Source organism: Rhea pennata, chromosome 8 (assembly GCF_028389875.1).
Source record: "Rhea pennata isolate bPtePen1 chromosome 8, bPtePen1.pri, whole genome shotgun sequence".
Lineage (NCBI taxonomy): Eukaryota > Metazoa > Chordata > Aves > Rheiformes > Rheidae > Rhea > Rhea pennata.
Window position 1 is genome coordinate 20,151,262 of NC_084670.1, and position 20,474 is coordinate 20,171,735.

At 39.9% G+C, this 20,474-nt stretch overlaps 1 protein-coding gene across 2 annotated transcripts; it reads left to right on the top strand.

Annotated features, from left to right (window-relative positions):
* Positions 1-1,612: 1,612 nt before the first annotated feature.
* On the top strand, positions 1,613-20,103 carry RWDD3 (RWD domain containing 3). Of its 2 annotated transcripts, XM_062581323.1 has the most exons (6): positions 1,613-1,721; positions 7,139-7,623; positions 8,349-8,464; positions 8,563-8,648; positions 14,209-14,354; positions 19,806-20,103. In XM_062581323.1, exons 1-5 carry the CDS (start codon positions 1,637-1,639, stop codon positions 14,325-14,327), a joined length of 891 nt encoding a protein of 296 aa, XP_062437307.1. In that variant the 5' UTR covers positions 1,613-1,636; the 3' UTR covers positions 14,328-14,354; positions 19,806-20,103. The 2 variants fall into 2 exon arrangements, with proteins under 2 accessions (XP_062437307.1, XP_062437308.1); XM_062581324.1 differs by lacking the exons at positions 14,209-14,354; positions 19,806-20,103 and adding an exon at positions 9,982-11,919.
* Positions 20,104-20,474: the final 371 nt, after the last annotated feature.

Here is a 20,474-nt window from a genome sequence, read left to right on the forward strand (position 1 = left end):
GAGGAACTGAAGCGATTCCTGGGCTGTTCCGAGTGGCCTCGTGCTGCCCCCCAGACACGGGCTCCTAGGAGAGCCGCAGCAGCCGGGCAGCAGGCTGGCCGGCAGGGAGACGCACGTCGGGCGGCATCCCGACTGGACACCTTTTTGAAATGTCCGTCTGCTCCTCCTCTGGTAATCACCACTCAGGTTAGGTGAAAATGGGTCTAAACACGCACTTTTATGTAATATATATATTTATTATATATTACCACTAGTAACTGTTGATGTAACACCCAACTGATTGGGGTCATAATTACAGTGAGCAGGAAGCAAAGGATACTAGTACTTTTGGAAATAACTTTCAGAAGACTAATCTTACGTAGGTATGAAAGGTTGCATTCTGTTTTCTTTGTCAGGTAAGGTAGAAAATACTGGTATCATCGCTGTATTGATTTATAATAGGATGCCAGGGCTGTTTTAATATAGACTGACTTTCAAGAGCAAGGTATTTTTTGAACTTTATTTGCCATGTGTTGATGGGAAAGCATCCATTTAGAGAGATGAATATGGTTAATGTTATTCTATCAAACACTACAGTGTTTGAAGAACTGAAAAAGAGAGAAAACAGATCTTGACTTCCAATTTAATAATAATGGAATATGAAGGCCAGGTTGTAACTGTAGAAGTTCATTTCAAATTTAAATATTTAGCATTTTCACTAGTCTGTGAATACAAAAAAATTTATTACGTTAAGATGGAATTTAGATCTTTGACACGAAGCTGGTATTTTCATAGTGTGAAAAATATCAAGCTGACATTATACTGTCTCATTTGATGACTTCCAAATGTCAGAGTGCAGTAACTTATTCATAGGGACCTCAATGTCTTGTGATAGTGTCAATTTAAAAGACATTTACATCGACTTTTTTTTATTTAAACATGGAAAATGGAATATGCAAAGTGGATGAAGAGAAGGGGGAAAGACCAGGGGCAAGAAAGTTCTTAATAATAGAATGAGGCACTTTTAAGGCTGATTTCCAAAGATGCCTTCTGGCAGCTGCAGGAGCTACTACCTAGCAGTACTTCTGACACCTCCAGGCTTATTTCTGTTCACATTACTTCACTCTTTCCCAGCTCTGCACTGACAGTTCCCATAATTTCATCAGAATTGAATGGATTAAAGATAGCATTATATATTCTCTTGAAAAAACACCCATCCTCTGCCTTTTAAAAAGTGATTTATAATAAATAAACTTCAAGGATGTAGGCCCACTGGTCTTTTTTTTTTTTTTTTTTTTTTTTTTTTAGAATTTATTTTTCAACTACAGTTGGGGGAGTCTTAAACATGGAAAATATTGAGCAGTATGTCTCTGGGCTGGTTAAATCTGGGGGCTCGCTGTGACACTGGCTGTGGAAGTCCCCGTTCGGATGCCCAGTGAAAGGTTTATCCCCAAGCGAAGACAGAGGAGTGGCGCACACGAAGCTGCTCGCTGAGCAGGAGCCCGGGCTGCCGCCCCGGCCGTGCCGCCCGCGGCCGCCCCCCCGCGGGGGCGCCATTTTGTCTGCCGCGGCCTAACGCCCCGGCCGCTCCCGGCCCCGGCGCGGGCCGGGCGCCCCCTGGCGGGCGCGGGGCGCCGTGGCGGCGGGAGGCGCCGCCATGTCGGCGCTGGCGCGGGAGGAGCTCTCGGCGCTCGCCGCTATCTACTGCGAGCCGGGCGGGTGCGAGGTGCTGGCGGCGTCAGGTGAAGGCGGCCGCGCCCCTCCGGCCGCCCTGCGCGGCGGCCGCTCGCCCGGGCCCGGGGCTCGCCGGTGTCGGGGCCGCTGCGCCCGCGGCGCGGCTGCGGGGTCGGGCGCTCGGGCGCGGCGCGGGTGTGCGCCGCTCGCTCGCCGGGAAGGCGGCCCGGCTCGGCCGAGCGCGGCGGGCTGGCGGGGCGGCGCGGCGGGGTCTGCGCGGCCGCGGCCCCGGCCCCGGCGGTGCGCGGGTGCCGCGCTCGGCCTGGCGGACGCTTCAGCGGCAGCCTGCGGCCCCTTCCTCGGCCGCGCAGCGCCTGCAGGAGCGCGGTGCGGGCCGCGGCGAGGATTTGCTAGTCGCTGCTACGAGTGTTTAAGCAAATAAGCAGTTGTGTTTCCCCCGTAGCAGGACCGTGTAGGAGCGCATAAAATTTAATAGCGGCGCAGCCGTTGCAGTGCGTAACGAGCTTTGGGTCATTTCTGTCTTTTTCTTGGGGCAAGGTGATAATCTGGGCCTTATGATACACCATATGTTCTCCGTCTTCAGCGGTATGTGTGTGGCTGCAGGTTTGCAGAGGCTAACCTTGCCTGTTTGCTGTAGATGGATGAAAGGTGAGAAGATTTGTGGTGCTCAGGCCCGTCAGCTCCTGCGTGCTAACGGCTGGGAGTACAAGAACCATAGGTACCTCTGCTCCATGTTTTCTACACCAGCCGTGGTGGCCACTGTTCAGAACATAAGTTTAAGACATCAGTTCTGTCACTGTGAGGGTGCTCAGCGAGAGGGACCACATCTTGGCAGCTCCCGTGTACCTCTGCGGATACCATGACAGGCTCAAAGAAGACCCTGTCGGGTAGGATGTGCAAGTGGATCATGTCCACCCAGGTCCAGGGCATAAGTAAACTTCGCTCAGATCTCGACAGGCGTGATACCTCTGCTGTAGCCGTGGCTGTTGGTGTTTCCAAGTGCTGGGAGCTGCGGCAGCGTGTGTCAGGCCCCCAGGAGGGCCGAGGCCAGGAAGCAGCCTGCTGCTGAGCCGGCGGCAGTAGGGATCACTGGAGGCTGCTGTCAGCAGGGGTGCAGCGGCTCGCCTTTACAATTTGTGTGCATGCTCTGCCCGAACGAACTGGGACTGAAAGCAGCTTTTGCTGTTTTGCTATGAAACTACATATAGATGTTCTGAAGTGGTTTGTTTTAACTAACTTAAGTTACTAAGAAAGTCTTTGAATAAAACCCAAACTTTTATTCAAAAATAGATGTTCAGGTAGATGCACACAGAACAGCAAGTGGTTATTTAAAAAGAGAACTTCATGTGTAGAGAGTCTCAGATGGATGAAACCCTTAGTGTCTGCATGGAACACAATTAACTAGGGCAATCTGAAAACAGAGTTGTTTTGTGTCTAAATCAGCTTGACACACCTCTTGCTCTAGTGTGGGCAGGCAATTTTGCTATTTTGTATTTTGTGTTGGTATTTAAAGTGTATTTTAAAAATAGGATTGATGAAATGTTTCAAATGAATTTTGTTCTCTTGAAAGTCAAAAAGTTCAGAAATGTTATTTCACACATACTTTAAAAAATACAGCATCCAAGCTTAGCTGAGGTTTATTTTAAAAAATGTGAACATATCTGAACATTGCGTATGCATGTCTGTTTCTCCAAATCTGTTTGAGAAATTTATGTACATACTTCTCCATACTTCATATACAGAAAAATTATTTTGTGTTTATAAGTAACCAAGATGTAAAAGAATCCTTCCAGGAACATAAAGTGAAGTACAATGAGTGCAGAACAGGAGCAGGCTATTACGTTTGTATTGATGTGACATGACCTTGCAGGGCCTTTAACAAAGCTGTTTTAGTAGCATGTGAAGATCTTATATCTCTAGTTATTTCCATCATTTTCCACTGAAAATGAAAAGATTTTTCACAATAATGATTATTATTAGTTTTCTGACTTTGTGGGGATTTCTTTTAGGTTGAAGGAACAAAATCCTGAAGTTTGTATGAAGTTATTTTGCTGTATTCCTTAATTTGTTTCCTTTACCTCTTTGGACTGTATAACTTGTCATTGATAAACAATGCAGAGATATAACTTCCAGTAAGACTGTTATGTTATCGCTGATAAATTTAGAGTAATGTGTGTAGAGCTGTAGGATCAAAAAGGAGGCCTTTGGGGTTTTACAATTTCAGGAAAATTCTTTTGCAGCTCTCCTGTAATGTTAAAAACTTCAAATTTCCAGTATCTAACAATGAAGTATTCAGACTGCAAAATATGTTTTTTTTAAATCAAAAACAATGTATTAGTGAATTTAAATAAAATAATTACAGCATATCTTTCTTACCTTACATGTCTATTTGGAAAGATTAGCATTACAGATAGAAATTCATGATTTACTTGTTAATCTGTTCTCTTTTAATTTGCTCGCCAATTTTGCAATAAAAATATATTTATATATTCAAAGCTTGTACTTCAGTAGGTGCCATTTTCTGAATTTAAAAATAGACTACATGTGTTGCAGAAAACGCCTTTGGGCAGGAGAGGAGGGGGATATCTGTCTGGTTGACATGGAACATAAGAAAAAATCTGAAGTATGCTGGAGCTAAATATACTGATAAGCATGCAGCTATAGGGGAAAATGAGTTAACATGTATTGGATTTAGTCTTATTAGCACATTAAATGCCAACGGAATGGCAATATTCCACTCTTTATCAGAATTAATCACCATTTTGCTGTGAAGTCAACTCAGACCCTGTAATGTGTGCAAACAAAGGAAATGTTTTCTTTAGAGTCTAGTTACGAAGGACGATGATCATTTACTCCTTGTTCTGCCAGCAGTCTGCGGTGTTGGTGTAGAAAATGAATGTTGTGATGTTGAAATAAACTTTAGATGTTGTAGCCCTACAAACATTTTGAACCAGTTCTCTGTTCAAAAAGCAAGTCTGAAGCAGATGTAAATGAGTGTGACTGGGCTTTTTATGATAGCTCGAAGTGATACACCTTGGGACGTGAGACTGCACTGCTTCTTTCGGATTAGTTCATCATCGCAGGGAAAGGCGCGAGATTGTTGTGGGCTTAAGAATATGATGATCACTGCAGCATGAGCTTCTTGCCAAAGGGGCAAGGTTGGCCTGTCGGTTTATCTGTCACTTCTGAGTTGCTGAGATCTGTTATGACAAGTTAGTGAAAAATTCCTGGTAGGATTATCAGTGGTTTTCTGTCACTGTAATTAAGCTGGCAATAGAGTATTATTATTCAATTCAGTTATAGACTGTGCATTTTAAAAATTAATTGGCAACATAGTTTAAAATAAAATAGTTAATGGGGCAGCATATAATAATGCCAGTACAGTTCAGCCAGATGCAGCTTGTTTTGAGCTGACCGCCTGGCTGGCAGGGCTGCGCTGTTGAGAGGAAGCTGGCAGGAGGTCAGCTACAGGTGGTGGCTGTGCGCAGTGCCTTGCTCAGGTGTGTGCAGAGACCCCCTGGAGCAGCCCACAAGGGCCTGGGGTCCCACGAGCTGCAGGGCAGGCTTTTCTTCCCATATGTATGTGCACGTGTGCCGAGCTGAGGGCAGTAGTGGAAGAGATGTCATTGCTGGGGCCTAGTAATGAATGTTTGCCAGGGCAGCTTCAGCAGAAGACAGAGATGGGAGGTCCCCCTTGGACCCTGAGGTCCACCAGCTCAGTCCACGGCTCTGAGCTGTGGCCCGTGAGTGAGGGGCTGTGGATGCTGCATGCTGCCAGATGGGTGCTCTGCAGACTTGAATCTCTCCCCAGGCTGATGTGTTCCGAGGAATTAACTTGCTTTACAGGAAATCTGACATCTTTGCAAGATTGGAGACAACACCCGTTAATAGTGAATGAGGCTTGGACACTTGGTGCTTGTAAATATTTAATGTCCTGCTGCTCATCCTGGGTAGTTCTGGGTGTGAAGGGGTGTAGTTTCCTTTCAATCACTGGAGTTGCACCTGCTGCTTTCAGTGCTGGATTTGACTCTCTTCAGTACAAGGATGGTTTGTTTGGAGATCTCTGTATTATAATATTAGCCTTTGATTATTGCATACCCTTTGGAGGGTTTGCTTATTCTATTTTGTCACTGCTCTGACCTAGAGAGTTCTTCACATGAACCAGGAAGCAAATTTGGACACAATCCTGTGGCTAAGTTCTCTAAAGTACTTCTGTCTGTCCAAGTCACTTTTAGATTCTTTCACTTATTTAATAAGGTTCAAATATAATATCATAGGGAGCACCGAGGCTGGTTAGCAGTGTCAGCAATACTAATCAGACATAATTCAACTGACTGTCATGTAAAGGGAAGTAAGATGAGGTAGGGGGACAAGAAGGCAAGTCACTTCAAAAGAACTCCTCTGAAACCCAGCTCTGCTCTAATCTGTCTTTCAAAACTGGCTTCTCCTGCCCTCATAGAATGAATCAACCTGACATTTTAGTGGTTTTTTAAAGAAATGGGGTGAAGTGTTTGGAATGCATCAAAGGAGTGAAGCAGAGAAGATCTGAAGAAGATCACCTTTTATCTGATATCCTCTTTTTTTATTGTGGAGGAGCAAAAGTAGGTTAGGTCTTTGTCCCCTCTTTTTACTTTATGAAGTTCTGTATTGCTTTTTTGTGAAAGATGTTTTAGTTTAAGAAGGATTTTATTGCAGGAATTACAGTATATAACTTTCGTATTAAATGTCTTTATGCAATTTATCAGAAGGATAGAGTCTTTTGGCCTTCATGCTACATAGTATATGTACCCTATTTGCTCTGAAAATAATTCTATTCTAAATTAGATCAAAAATGTATGTATTTAGGGTCAAGTGCACAACAGAGATGAGTTGGTTATCTCAATCCAACTGTTGTAAATACAGAAAAATAAACATCACTCCTCTCTAAGTTATAGAGAGCAAAGAATTTCTTTCTTTCCAAGTCACTTTTCATTGTAAAACTGTCTTTGAATGCTTGTGTTCTAAAATACTCAGTGCAAGTTTATTTGTCTTGCACTGGAATTGATAGTAAAACTCTCACGGAGTTTTCTTGGAGGAAAGTTAGCCAGTGCTGACTCCTTCTAGAAGAGTGTGTATTTTCAGTTGTCCTTGCTGCTGCTACTCAGCTGTAGAAGCTGACTTGTGTGTTTCTAAGAGAAATAATCCTTTATTACTGACTTGTCTAGACTTTAAAAGAGCAAAAAAGTGTGAATGCTTTTTAGAATGTGTTAATAACTTTCCTTCTACTATGGCATGGAAGTGTTTCATTTCAGGATTCTCTGCAAGTATAGTCTGAGCCATGGGTTGCAGAAAAAAAAATCTTTTTGTATAGAATGATAGTCATTTGAGTTGAAATGTTAAAGAAAATAACATAACTTACTAATGTGTATGTATTTAAACTTCAAGCAAAATGTTAACTTTTATTTTTTTTTTTAATACTTTCCAGAGACGCGTGGAATTACATTTAGAATTCAAATCAGTGTGAAAGAACTGCTGGACACGGATGTACTTTTAAAGCTGTTATTTCACTTACCAGTCAATTATCCATCAACTCTGCCAGATATTTCTGTTAACTCAGACCAGCTTACCAGGGCCCAGTGTAAGGATGTGAAAGATAAATTACTCGAGCAAGCAAAGAAACATCTTTCTGAACCCATGGTACATGAGCTGGTTCTTTGGATTCAACAGCATCTTAAATATATCATTAAGCAATCAGCAGCAGTTTGCAGTGAAAAAACTACTTTGTCAAGAGGAGCAAGTGTAGAAGATGGCGTCTGGATGCTCTTTTTGCATTTAGATCACATGAGAGCAAAGGCAAAATACGTCAAAACTGTGGAAAAATGGGCTTCAGCTCTGAGGCTGACTGGAAGACTGATGTTCATGGGCAAGATAATATTGATTCTTCTTCAGGGTGACAGGAGCAACATTAAGGTGCAGGAACAATGAATGTTGACTAGTTCTATCGATTTACCACTGAAACCTATGTGTCTGAATATTTTGTGTGCGTTTTTCTAACATTAACAATTTTTGAAGCAGAGTGATCATTAGGAGAGTAGGAAGGCCCAATAACTTAATTCTATATTTAAGAAAAATAAGGTTTTCTATGGGAAAACAAGTAAGTGAAGCCTCTAGACTTGTGTCCTGTTTTCTTTTACTTCCATCATAATCATCTCTTTGTATTCCCCATGCTTCCTGAGTCTAATATGCTTAGATTTCATCTCTTACATTCCCCAGATATTCCAGAACATACCCAGAAAATAGAAAACTTGTGAGAAGAAGTTGTTAACAGATATGTTTCTAGCTCATTCGTGTTTCCTTCCTTGCTAATTGAAGCACATGGTGTTCATACCGCACACCTGGGGTTTGAACTTCCTGTCTGTTGTTATGAACTCCCCCTGAATTAGGCAGGTCTTTGTGGTGATATCAGAGGAGAATGTTTCGGCTTTTCAAAGTCAATTCTGTAGATCACTTAAGAATGTGTGTAACTTGAAGCTGATAAATAGAAACAAGCATGCAGTATTTGGGATGGGTACTTTCAAAGTTTGATTGCTAGGTCCTGAAATATAGCTTATTGTTTAGCATAAATCTTTGCATTTTACTGAACTTCAAAGATGCAAATGAAATTTAATATTAATTTTGTTCTTTTTGTTGTTCAGGAGTACTTGATTCTTCAGAAAACTTCTAAGATAGATGTGGACTCAAGCGGAAAGAAATGCAAAGAGAAAATGATTAGTGTACTGTGTGAAACAAAAATACAGTCACAGCATACAAGGTATAATTTAGTACTGTTGTGGATAGAAATGTAACTGAATTGATAATTACAATCTGACAAATCTAGGCATATTCATAAGTTTTCCTTGTACAATGTAGGTTTCAGACGTTTGAAGTCAAAGACTATTCAACTCTGGATGAGCTACAAAAGGAATTTGAAGCTGCAGGACTTGCAACTCTTTTCTGTGAGTTTGTGCCTTCTCTCTTAAAATAAAATAAAACACTGGATTTTTTGAACCAAAGCAGCAGTTGACTGTGGATGCTGACAGAAGATAAAAAGACTAATTTGGCAAAGTACTCCAAAGTTGTTCTGAAAAAAAAAGTCAGAAGTAGCCATCCTTCTGCAAGCAACAAAAGGCAATTCATGCATTAAAATGATGTTTTGGACTTTAAATATAGATCACTATTTCCAAAGAATGTAGAGTTAATTGTGATACTTGCACAGGAAGCATGAAAGACTTGAGGAGGAGGGGTTTATAGTTAAAAGAACAGTCTTCTGATTAAACTTTCTTTTCCAACACCTATTTTCATTGTTTTGTTTTTGATTCTCTCTCATGATAATATTTTTCCAGCAGCCTGTTGGAAAGTGTGATGAATTTTGCTTTCAAAGCTTACAAGAGTGTATTTCTTTAAAAAGCATAGTGATCATAAGTTTGAATATGTAAGGACAGTATATGGTTTATATCCTGTAAATGTTCATCTGCAGACTTTTCCTTCTCCATTTATTTGACTCTGTAAATACCTGAATGTAGGTTTAAGGAGAAAGTTTGTGTCACTTAGAAACTGAAAAAAAAACTTTGAGTGTTTATTTGAATATTACAGTTTTTACCCTCCAAAGTATGAAAACACCCTAGTGGAGAATTTAAATTAAAAAAAAAAAAAGTTGTATTACAGCTGAGGTAAAGCCAAATATTCAGTTATTCACGGTTAAAAGATCTATGTTGAAAAATAGCGTGTTGGTGGAGTCTAAGGTCTTGAAAAGATGCAGAGGCTCTCCATGTACTGGAAAGGTCTGGCAAGTATCAAAAACAGTTAAAGGCTTATGCACGTGTGGTGCAAGGAAAAGTAATCAGTATTTCTCTGCAAGTCTGTATGTTGTAAGATTTTGCCAGATAGATTTCATGTCCTCAGTCTAATCTATAGTTTGAAATCTGCCACTGTTCTGGAAAGAGCATAATAAGGTACTTCCGGCACAACTTGCTTCCAAATCTCGGCCATTAACATATAACTGGGGCCTCGTCCCACTTGCATATACATCATTTGAGTATTCTTTCTGTTGATTTGGGGAATTGGATTGAATAGTGTGCCTAGTATGTGATCTCATATTGCGTGTGACTGCAAAAATGATTGAACTGTACAGTTGTGGCTATCTTGCAAGATCAGGTGTAGACTATCCAACTCTTTCTCACTGATAAAAGCTAGTGTAATTAGTTGTTTAAGAAAAGCCATTTTTAGGGTCAGTGACTGCAAGTTGCACTTGGATATAAACTCACATATTTTCTTGTCTATTATTACCAGGTGCCTTCTTGATTAACTACTTGGTCAGAGCTAGCATTCCGTAGCAGCCAATTTGGGAGTAAAAAAAAGAAAGCTAAAGAAAAATGACAAAAGGATGTTACAGTTCTCTTCTAATCTGTTTATTCTCTTGCCAAATGAAGTTGTTCTAAGAAGCCTGATGATTTCTGTATTTCAGAAGCCACAAAAAGCAACTTATAAAATGAATTTCTATCACTGTTGAATTTTTTACTCACTAATTTGAATTGGACAAATCAACAAGTCTAGTGTAGGAAGACATTACAGTTTTTATGCTTGGTTTGGTGTGCTTTAAGAGAATTACAAATCTGATCAGCCTGATACTGTTCAGACAGCAAAGAATAACATGAAAACCGATGTCAGCCTGATTCTGTCAAAGCAAATGCTTTTGCCTACCCATCAATCAGTCACTTAGTTTGAAGGGTAGGAGTATACTTGTTTTCAGACAAGTAAACAATATGCTTAAAGATTGTTCTTTTGGAAAGATGTTGCAGCTGTCTATTAACTGATGGTTTGTTTGCATGTATTGTAAAAAGAGATGGGCAAGCCTGTGAGCCCCTGGGGCAAAAAAGTCATAGAAGCACAGACTATGGTGCATATATTTCCCTCCAAAGGAAGAGAAACAGACACAGAAAAATAAAATGCAGGGAAATGAAGCCAAAACTCCTGAGAATAGTTAGAGTGCACATAGCAGTGTCTAAGTAGTAAATACAGTGTATATAGCTATCAGAGTTGGACATTTCACATGCAAGGAAAAACAAAGTCTACAAAGAGAAAATGGTTTAACAAATGAGAAACTAGTTTCTAGTTTACTTTTCCAGCTGGATTCTCCAGTGTTTGATATCAGTTATACTTGCTCTGCATAACTCATTAAACTTGATAGGATTTTTCTCCTGTCTGCTACCTGTTCTTATCAAAATTGTAGGAACTTGGTTTCTTTGTGACTTTTAACCTCATTTTGGTTGAAATGAATTGAATTCAAAAGTAAAAAAGAAAAAAAAAAAGTAGTATATGCCTGCCCCATATGGAGAGCACAGCAGTGTAACCATAGTTTCCTTTGAAAGACTAAAATGAAAGCTCTTGCAATAGGACTGACAACTTGGAAAAAAAAAAAACCCAAGTTTTGTAAGACAAAACTGAATTTTGTTTGGTGTTTTTTGGATGCATTGTCTTGTGAACTGCAAAGAAAACAAGGCAATAGGGGCAACTGAAATAGTAAAAACCCAAACCCAGTATCAGCCTTATAGCACAGTTGTTTTTGTAGGACTGTAGCACATTGAAGCATTCGTTCTAATCCAGAAAAGATTTGCTCTGATCCAAAAAATGGCATGCTAAACTTTAGTTTAATGGCGTGGGTAGGTATCCACCGGTGTCTAGCAATGTATCACTGGCTGTTTCAAGCAGGTTTGTTAGGGAAAGGGACATATAACCTTTTTCTGCTCCTTGTGTTTGACTAGTCCAAGGAAGTTATATGTCCGCATTTTCTGTAGTGCAGGAAGGATAGTCTGGAGAGAGCTGAAGACATTTTTTTTTTCATACCTTCTGTGCAACAAGTGTAATTTGAAGTAACCAAAAGGACAACATGAGGTCCAGCTAATTTTTAGTACTCTGTGTAACATATCAGGTCTTGCTACATGTGTATGCTACTACTGTGGCAGAGGTGTGATTTCTCTGAAAACAAGGAGGGCATTAGACTGCTCACAGATTATGAACTATCCTTGGAATGATCTCTTTAAATAGATGTAGGTTTTTTTTCATTTTGTGGATAAGGCCAATTTCTGTGTTTTTATAGTTTTACCTTATTTTTATGTAATATTATTTGTCTCTTCTGTGTGAATGACCACAAGAAACACAAAGATTAAAATAAATTATACACAAAGTGCTGTAAAATGCACCAAATAATAAAATGTTTTCCACTATTAAGTTTCTTTTCCATTGTTCTTTTTAAAATAATTTATTAAAAAAGAAGTAAGGATGATTTAAAACTTGGTGTCTCTTGATTTGTTCAGTTTATCTGTGAAAATACAAACAGTTGTGTTATAGTTAATTTGAAATAAGATTATAAATGTTGCATGTATTGTATTTCTGGCAGAATTTGAAAATGAAATTGCTTGTATTATGAAATAGTGCAATTGTTGGAATCAACTTTCATATATCTTATAGTATTATTAAGCATTATTATCCCATCTCTTTGTGCATAACACATGTAACTGTGGCAACACTCTGTTCTGTTTTTTATTTTATATATGTAGTTAATTTTGTTATCTAATGCGAGAAGTATGATTGTTCATATGCTTAATTATAGACATAAATGGAACTTGAAAAGTAAATATGCTAATAGCATTTTGCAGTTACTGTTCAGTACTACCCTGATATGTACGCTTTTATATCAATATTAGTTTGTATTTTCTAACCTCACTGTATTAACCTGCAGCAAAGAGCACTCTTTAGAATGGCAGAAAAATTTGTATAAAAGGCAGGTTTACATAGTAATTTAAGGAACTCTTAGACTCTAAAAATGAAATTCTTTAATATTTTCAGTCAATTATGCATTCAGGAGCTTTAATTTTATGCTAATAAGGTATCAACCATTACACCTTTCTTGATATTTTGTTTGTTTGTTTTGTTTTTCTGTTTCTTAAACAATATAATGCAAGTAGTCAGTTTGCGTTCTGCATTAGAGTATAGCTGATCATGGAAATTTGGTCAATATTTTTTCAGTATTTCCCATTATAAATTCCCATTATTCATGGTTAATAACTTGAACACAAAATGTCATTTTTTGATGAAATTTGATACAAAAGGTCTCAGCATGAGAACAATGGCCATACTTTGTGCTTATTATCTTCAACTTTTACTTTTCTGTGGAAAGAAATGAAAACTGATTTATATGGAAAACAGTCACAATTTTCTTGAGCAGAATGCAACAGGCTAACTTGCTGTGTTATAGTAGGTCTTGATAACTGCAGGTTGGGATACTGTTTGAGGCCATAGTGCAGCCGCTTTTGGCAATGTCTAACTGCTCCGTTGAAGCCTCTACCTGGAAATGTCTTGAGTCTGATACTGAGAATTGAGGGACTAGTTTCTGCTGGCAGAAAACAAAGAGTGATTGACTGCTGCCTGATCCGAGTTTTACGGAGGAGAGCAGTCTCTCTACAGGAGAGCAGTCTGTTCCAACCAGTTTTGATCCTATCTAGAGGTACTCCTTTATGCTGGTGCTGTGGATGCTAATAATCCAAGCTTTACACTTATGCTAGTCACAAATGCTGTAGGCATTCAGTGCCATGATTTTAAGATGAAGGTGCTAAAATCAATGTACCTTTAACCCTTTTAGGATGCACTATGTAGAAAAAAATCAACACAAAATGATTTTACTAGTCTCTGATTACTAAACTATGATATTATACAGAAGCTGGATATTTTTGTATGGCAGTTGAGAGATGAGTAGTGCCTTTCAGTCAAGCTAATACAAAAAGCTTTTTTTCTTTTTTCTTTTTTCTTCTTTTTTCTTTTTTCTTCTTTTTTCTTTTTTCTTTTTTCTTTTTTCTTTTTTCTTTTTTCTTTTTCTTTTTCTTTTTCTTTTTCTTTTTCTTTTTCTTTTTCTTTTTCTTTTTCTTTTTCTTTTTCTTTTTCTTTTTCTTTTTCTTTTTCTTTTTCTTTTTCTTTTTCTTTTTCTTTTTCTTTTTCTTTTTCTTTTTCTTTTTCTTTTTCTTTTTCTTCTGTGGAGAACACTGTCCATGTGAGATACTGAACAGAAGCTGAGCTGTATGGATAGAGTTATGCCAGGGGCTGGTTTTTATTTGGTAGAAGTAGAGGTGTTAGAAGGGAACAGACGGCAATAGAAGCACTGGTGGTGTGGCTCTTGGAGAAGCCAAAAGTTTTTTTGGGATTGGTTACTGTCTGAAGAGGTTTGGGAATATGAGCAAAGAAATTACTACTGTATCCAAGCTTGAAGAAGAAATAACTGAAATAAATGTGTAGCTTCATTGTTATCTTCTCTTTTTAGTGGAAGCAGCATATAGAACTAAGAACAAATAATGGAAGTTTTCACAGTTACAGAGATGACAAACTGAATTGAAGAGCTGTAAGCTATGCAAAGGAATTAAAGCATTTTTTTTAGAAGTTTTCCTAAAATTACTGAGGGATGAAAAGGGCTTTATTGAGGCAACAACCTCAAAATAAGACTGGGAAACAAGGCTGTCACATTTCCAGGTGGTTGGAGAAATGGATTGAAGAGGCGAACAGCAGCTTTGAGGAGCAGATTATCTGCAAAATATGGGAGATCTGGAAAGACTAATGGGACTGACAAATCATTTTCAGAAAAAAATTGACCACTTGAGTGGAATCAGAGAACATAGGTAAGTTTTTAATTTTTATGACATTTTATCTGCATTGTTATTATGGAAGCCTAGCGTGGAGATGTTGGACTGTCTCAAATATTGCATGGTGGCTTAGGAGGCTTATGTATTGCAGTTCCACATCAATTACAAAGTTTTGGATGATAATGATGGTCCAGTGGTATCTTGTGATTTAACTGCCACAAACCTACTGTGAGTCAAGAATTTTGTATGGGATTAAGAGCCACCCTTTAATTTAGGCAAAGTACATCTAGTAAGAGCAGAAGTGGGAGGAGAAGAAAAGACTCCTCAGGAATGGCTAGAAGATTTCCGTAAATGTTTGTTTCTAAGATAATCTATATAGTAAGAGAAGACTTCAAGGTTGTGTTTACATCAATAAGGAGCCAAACAATAGAAATTCAGCTGGGCTGAACATGTAGATCAGAGTTTCCGGGCTGGAAGGTAGTGGGAGCCTGGCTGCTTCAGGCTAGTTCTGAAGAAGCAAGAGAAGGCTTTATAAAACAAAGCAACAGGGGGGAAGAGTTCATTTAAATACTGGTGCTGTGGAAAAAAAGTTGATCGTTGCAAGAAGGACGATTTTAAAGTAGAATAGATATAAAGACGTGTCCCCAAAAGGGTCTAGAGTCGACACTTCATGCAGCTCCTGAGTGGTGCACAGAAGCTGAGGCTGACTCCCAGCAGAGCAGGATGGGTGTCTGCTCAGTAGTGCCTGCTACTGGATCACTCTGTCTGCTTGGTTCCTACTGCTGTTCTGCGACTTTACAACAGGCTCACTGTCACATCTACCTGCTGAAGGGTTCCTAGGGCATGGGACAACTAAAAGCAGACACAAAGCTTGGGAGGCATCAGTTGGATGTTTTTTAAGGTCTCAGTGTTTAAACAGTAATGGAAGTTAGGCTGCTGAATGCGTAATAGGGTTTGTAATAAGCATAGGAGCACTGATATGAGCTCAGAAATGTTTATTTAACAGACCAAGTCTGTTAAGACTGAAAGAGCTACTTAACTTGAAGCAATATAATCAGCTTCAAACAGAGAGAGTGATTGTAGAAGGTGAACCCATTCAATAATGGGGAAAAGTCTTTCTGAAAGCTGGACGTTTGGAATTGTAGCTGAAATGATGAAAAAACTAGCAATGGGGGATTTTTGCACTGTTATCGTTAAAAACTGTGTAAAACAGGCAAATAAATGTTTCTTACTGATCTGGCCTGTAGAATTTTCTCATAAATTTATTGCTAAGATGAAACAAATCTCTTCTGGGCAATTGTTTTTCAGTAAAAAAGTTTTCCTACCCCCAGGTAGAGTACAAGGTTGAAAGTCATAAATGATATTTTAGCTATTATATTACTTACGGATTTGTAGTAGGAATGGGTTACAACTTGCTGAAAATCTGTTAGTAACAGCAAGTCATTAAAAGTGGAGCTGTAAATGTTACAAAATTTCTGCTTGTGTGGAATAAAGAAATAGAATAAAGAATAGAATAGAGAAAGAGGTGAGTGTGTATGATTCCTGTTACGCAGTATTTTGCAGAGACTTTTTTTGAGTAGTAGAAAGAGGGTCTGAGATTTTTCTGGATAGAAATCAGGAATGCTTTTTCTGAGCCAGCAGCAAGAGATTATATTTGTCTCATTTAATTGCCACTTCACCATTTTCAAATAGCAGAAAGAAAGAGGTTTGGGACATACTTCTGGAAGTATGTCATGAAGGTGTTGCTGAACTTTTAACAAATCTGAAGGTGTGACTCATTAGTTTAAGGGGAAAAAACATCACATGGAAGTATAAAATTATTTTAAAGGCTTCTGATTTTTTTATGCTAAATAAAAGATTGTTTTTCTTGTGTACATTTGTTTTTATAGTGGCCAGTAGCAAGCAGGAGTTGAACAGAGGTCTAGGAAAAGACTAGTTTCATGGCAAAATGTGGCTGGTGGCAATAAAAAAGTGATGGCTCTTAGCTTATGCAAGGCACTGGTGATATTTGAGAGACTAATGTCTGCACAAGTAAGGTTTTTTGGCCTGTTAAAGCTAGAGGGTATGCTGGAACATGCTAAAATCTTTGAACAAGAACTGAACAGATAATCTGCAATAAACCTCAGATGATTGCTCAGATCACTGAACATGATGCAAGTTGTTCCCAAATACAGCAATTTATCTTTGGACACAAAGTAAAAAAGTCAGATGTTCCTCTGGCAAACAGAAAGCTGCTGCCATGCAGCAATGGGGAGTTTGACCAGACTCTTTACTTTCTTGCTTTGGCAGTACTGGAAAGAAACAGAAATGTGTGGTTAGCGCAGTGGTTAGCAGACTGTGATTTAGCATTTTTGTGATTGGAAGACTTGTAGATGTTGTTCGTTGCCCCATTTTTGTTTCACTATCCTTTTCATGTTGAATATAGAACAAAAACAGTAAAAAGGCTTGAGTAGTGATTGGCTTATGACAGCAAAATCCTGAGTTTTTCAGTGGTAAAGTATCATTTTCATGCAAAGCAGTAACTGACAATTGGGAAAATGATAAATTGATACTGCTGCTTCCTGGAGGTTGTCTGTGGTCAGGATAGACCATGTGTCCCTTCAATTGCTGTATTTGCCAATACTGATCTAAAAGCGAGAGCAGAGATTTGCTTGTTTAAGGAATGGATTTATGATGAAAACCCTCACTTTCTCTTACAGTTTGCATTAAGCACAGGATTCTGCACTTTAGGAAGGAGATTTGGATGTAGAATGAAGGATGGTGAAGCCTCGTGATCCAAGCTGAAAAAAAAATGTGGTTAGCTCCTGATAGAGTGAAAAGAGTCTATGATGGCCAGTTGGGATGCTTCCTTGTAAAGGAGTCTGAATCCTCCTAGGACTGAACTGAAACTTCTCAGTAAATGCTGTCTGAAGGAGTAGCAGATGGGCATGATTGCAGTCTGGCTGGCTCCCAGAACTGAGAAAGTAACTTTGGCAGCTAAGTCTGGAAGAGATGTGAAAGTGATGCATTTTCTGTTCAGGCAAAGTGGGCAGCTTCTATCCCAGACAGCTGATATCCCTGGCCACCTGACAGGCACGAGGAATTAGGGATGCATTAGAGTTGTTTTTAGGCTACATGAAAACTGATACTGACAATGCCTCTGGGAATGCTTGATTGACATCTTCAAGATTTGCTTTGCAAATATGAGAATAGAAATATTAAAAAAAACCAAAAACAAAACCCACCACCACAACAACATTATGTTTTCTCCAGGGCCATTTGCTCTTGTGGTCTTGGAATGCACCAGGCTTTGCTGTTGTCACAGATGTGCCAGTTAGGGGAAACACATAGCTAACGAGGGGACACGTACAGAGGATATGCGTAGGTATGCATCTGTATGAGAAATACGTATTTAAGTTTCGTTGGTCAGGAAGGCATGCCCTTGCTTAATTTGACAGTGTAGAAAACACTTCTTACTGTGAAACTGGGCTTCTGAACCCCAGTTTTGATGGTTGTTTTAAGAAGCAGACCAGGACTGAACTGAATAGAGTGTCTCAGGCCGAAATTTGTTCTGAATCTCATCTCTAGCCTTCAGACGTCTCGCGTTATGAGCAGCATTATCCTACAAACTGTCCATGTTGTTAGATGGGTTGTTTCTATCTCACTTACATAAATGGAACCACACTTGCTTTTCTTCTTATTAGAAATGTAGTTTATACAGTCTATATAAAAGCAAATTATTTAGTGAGGTGCCATGAAAACTCTTTTTTCCTGTCTAAATCCAGTTTAATATTAACTGATGTATTAACTAGTGTAACCTCTGCCAGGGATTGAGCCCCATATGAATCCCTTCAGTGGAGGACACCGCGTGGAGGAGCAGCTTATCTCACAGGAAGGCTGCCTTCTGTTTGGAGGTAGTAGGTGTTTTATTTTTTATCTGCCTTAATAAAAGAGGAATAGAGAGGGACAGATCTTCTCAAATATAGTCCTTGACGTCTGTCCATTCTGCCGTCCAACAGAAGAGGAATAACTGGGAGCTGAAAGGGGAAAAGTCCTTACTGGTATGCTTTCCCTGAAATAAGGAATATTTGAGAGTCCCGTGTCTCATGCATGAGACTCGGTAAGAAAGAGTTAAATTTAGATAGGAAGAGTTTTGGAGAAAAGTAGATCTCAGCCTGGGGATTCTGCTTTTGACTCTTGGTTTGTCTGAGTGTTTTATGTGTCTTTGCAAACGGATGCTAAAAGGGGGCTGTGAGCCCCACAGGCTCAGCGTGCTGCGGAGACCCTGTTGAAAAGGTCTATTTTAAATGTTTAAGGAATTAATAATTGCTGAAAAGTGCAGATTACTGGAAGAGCAAGCATCTTATGTGCGGTGTTACAGACAGATCCAGCACTTGCAGGAGACATTTGTGACAACAGTCTTTCGGGGCTGACATTTATGTACATGATAAAGAGACAAGACCTCTTTATGTAAAATTTACAATGAGATTTCTAATGTCACCCGTCTTTTAGGCTCAAGAAAACTCCTTGTCTCATAAAATTAACTCCTTGCGTGGCCAGGTGCGCGGGGCAGGCTGCAGCGGGACGCGCTGGGAGCCGCTCCGTGCCGCGGGGCCGGGCGCCCGCCTCGGCGGGGCCGCGGCCTGGCAGGCTGCAGCGCGCCGCGGGCCCTGCACGCTCCTGCTCGGCAGCGGCTGCCGGCACGGCCCGGCCTGGCCCGGCACAGCACGGCCTGGCCCGGCCTGGCCTGGCCCGACCCGGCACGGCACGGCCTGGCCCGGCCCGGCCCGCGCGCTTCGCGGCGCCCCTGCGCGCTCCCGGGGCTCTCGGCCGAGCCTCGTCAGGCTGCGGTCGAGCGCACGGCTCCCAAATCTCAGTTGCCCTGGATAGCTCTGTTTTGAGGAATCTGCTGCCTAATTCGATGTTTTAAAAACATTTCTAAGAGAAATCTACTTCTGCAGTTATGAATAAATATAAAGCTCCTTCTGAGGCCGTTAAATAGTATTTTAATTAGGCTGGCAAAATTGCTTTTGGCTTGTCTTTAAAGTCTTTAGTATCCTATTTCTATTAACAAAATGGTAATCAACGTTAAATTCTAAAATGTAACCAAAGTAGGTCATATTTTTATTAACTGGAGATAGAGATAATGAATGTGCCCTGTATAAAGATTTGGATTAAATCTTCTGAGATGCTGAGGATAGTGTTTTAATTAAGGTAATCCTTATTTGCATCTAAGAAACGCTATGCTACTTAGAAATTTAAGACCTTAGTGATGCATATTAGTGCATTACCTCAACAAACCTAATAGAGATTTAATACTTGTATTTGAAGTAGCAATCTGTCATAAATTAAGAGCATTTGCATAATAAATTTAAAGCATCCTATTCTTTGCAGAGTTTTGTATAATTAAGGAACACATTTGACATTAAAATCATGTAATTTTTGCAGTGCTAGGAAGGTGTACTTTGTTGTTAAACTAATCCTCATTGTCATCTGCTTTTAATACAGGAGACTCCAGCTATTACAACGGTGTGACAGATGTGTACAAAGTTTCCTCCCTAGCCCTGCAGACGTTTCAGGACACTTGTTGTAAAGAATGAGACTCTGCAGAGTATCGCACTGAATTGTAAAGTGAGGTTTGCAAATAATGTTTTAAAAACTTGATAAAAGAATTACTAAATTGCATCAGAAGATGTAATGACTTTTATGGTTGAAGTGGAGTTTGGGCCTGAGATACTGGCAAAAGGATTGGGCTTGTTAAAGTATGTCATAGTCTATCGATACAGATGTATACACAACAGCAATACTCAGCTGATTTTTATGAGAATTAACTTGGAAGTGTAATTCATTTTTATGTGTTAAATAACATAACCCAAGCCTTTTAGATTAAATAAATTCAGAGCATACTTTGTCCCCAAAGACTATATCTTTTCTTTGATTTCTAGGTTCCATTACCTAATTTTTAAGCTCAGCCAGTCTTCTAATCCCCAGGAGCAGCAAGTGCCGAGGGGGGAGGCAGAGGTCTCCCCCCGCCGCGGTCTCGGCGGACGCTGCTGCGTCGGCGGGAGCCGGAGCGGAGAAGAGGACTTCTCGCAGTACCCCTCGAGAGTTACGAGCAACGTGGGCTTCTGAGCCGGGCCAAAGCTTCGGCTGGGCAGCAGCGCTGGGGCAGCCGGC

Excerpts from the sequence above, each read along its gene's own strand:
- RWDD3 (XM_062581323.1), top strand. The coding sequence starts at position 1,637 with ATGTCGGCGCTGGCGCGGGAGGAGCTCTCGGCGCTCGCCGCTATCTAC. Across the intron at positions 8,465-8,562 it reads ATACAGTCACAGCATACAAG|GTTTCAGACGTTTGAAGTCA; the intron begins GTATAATTTAGT and ends TGTACAATGTAG. Across the intron at positions 8,649-14,208 it reads AGGACTTGCAACTCTTTTCT|GTGGTTGGAGAAATGGATTG; the intron begins GTGAGTTTGTGC and ends TCACATTTCCAG.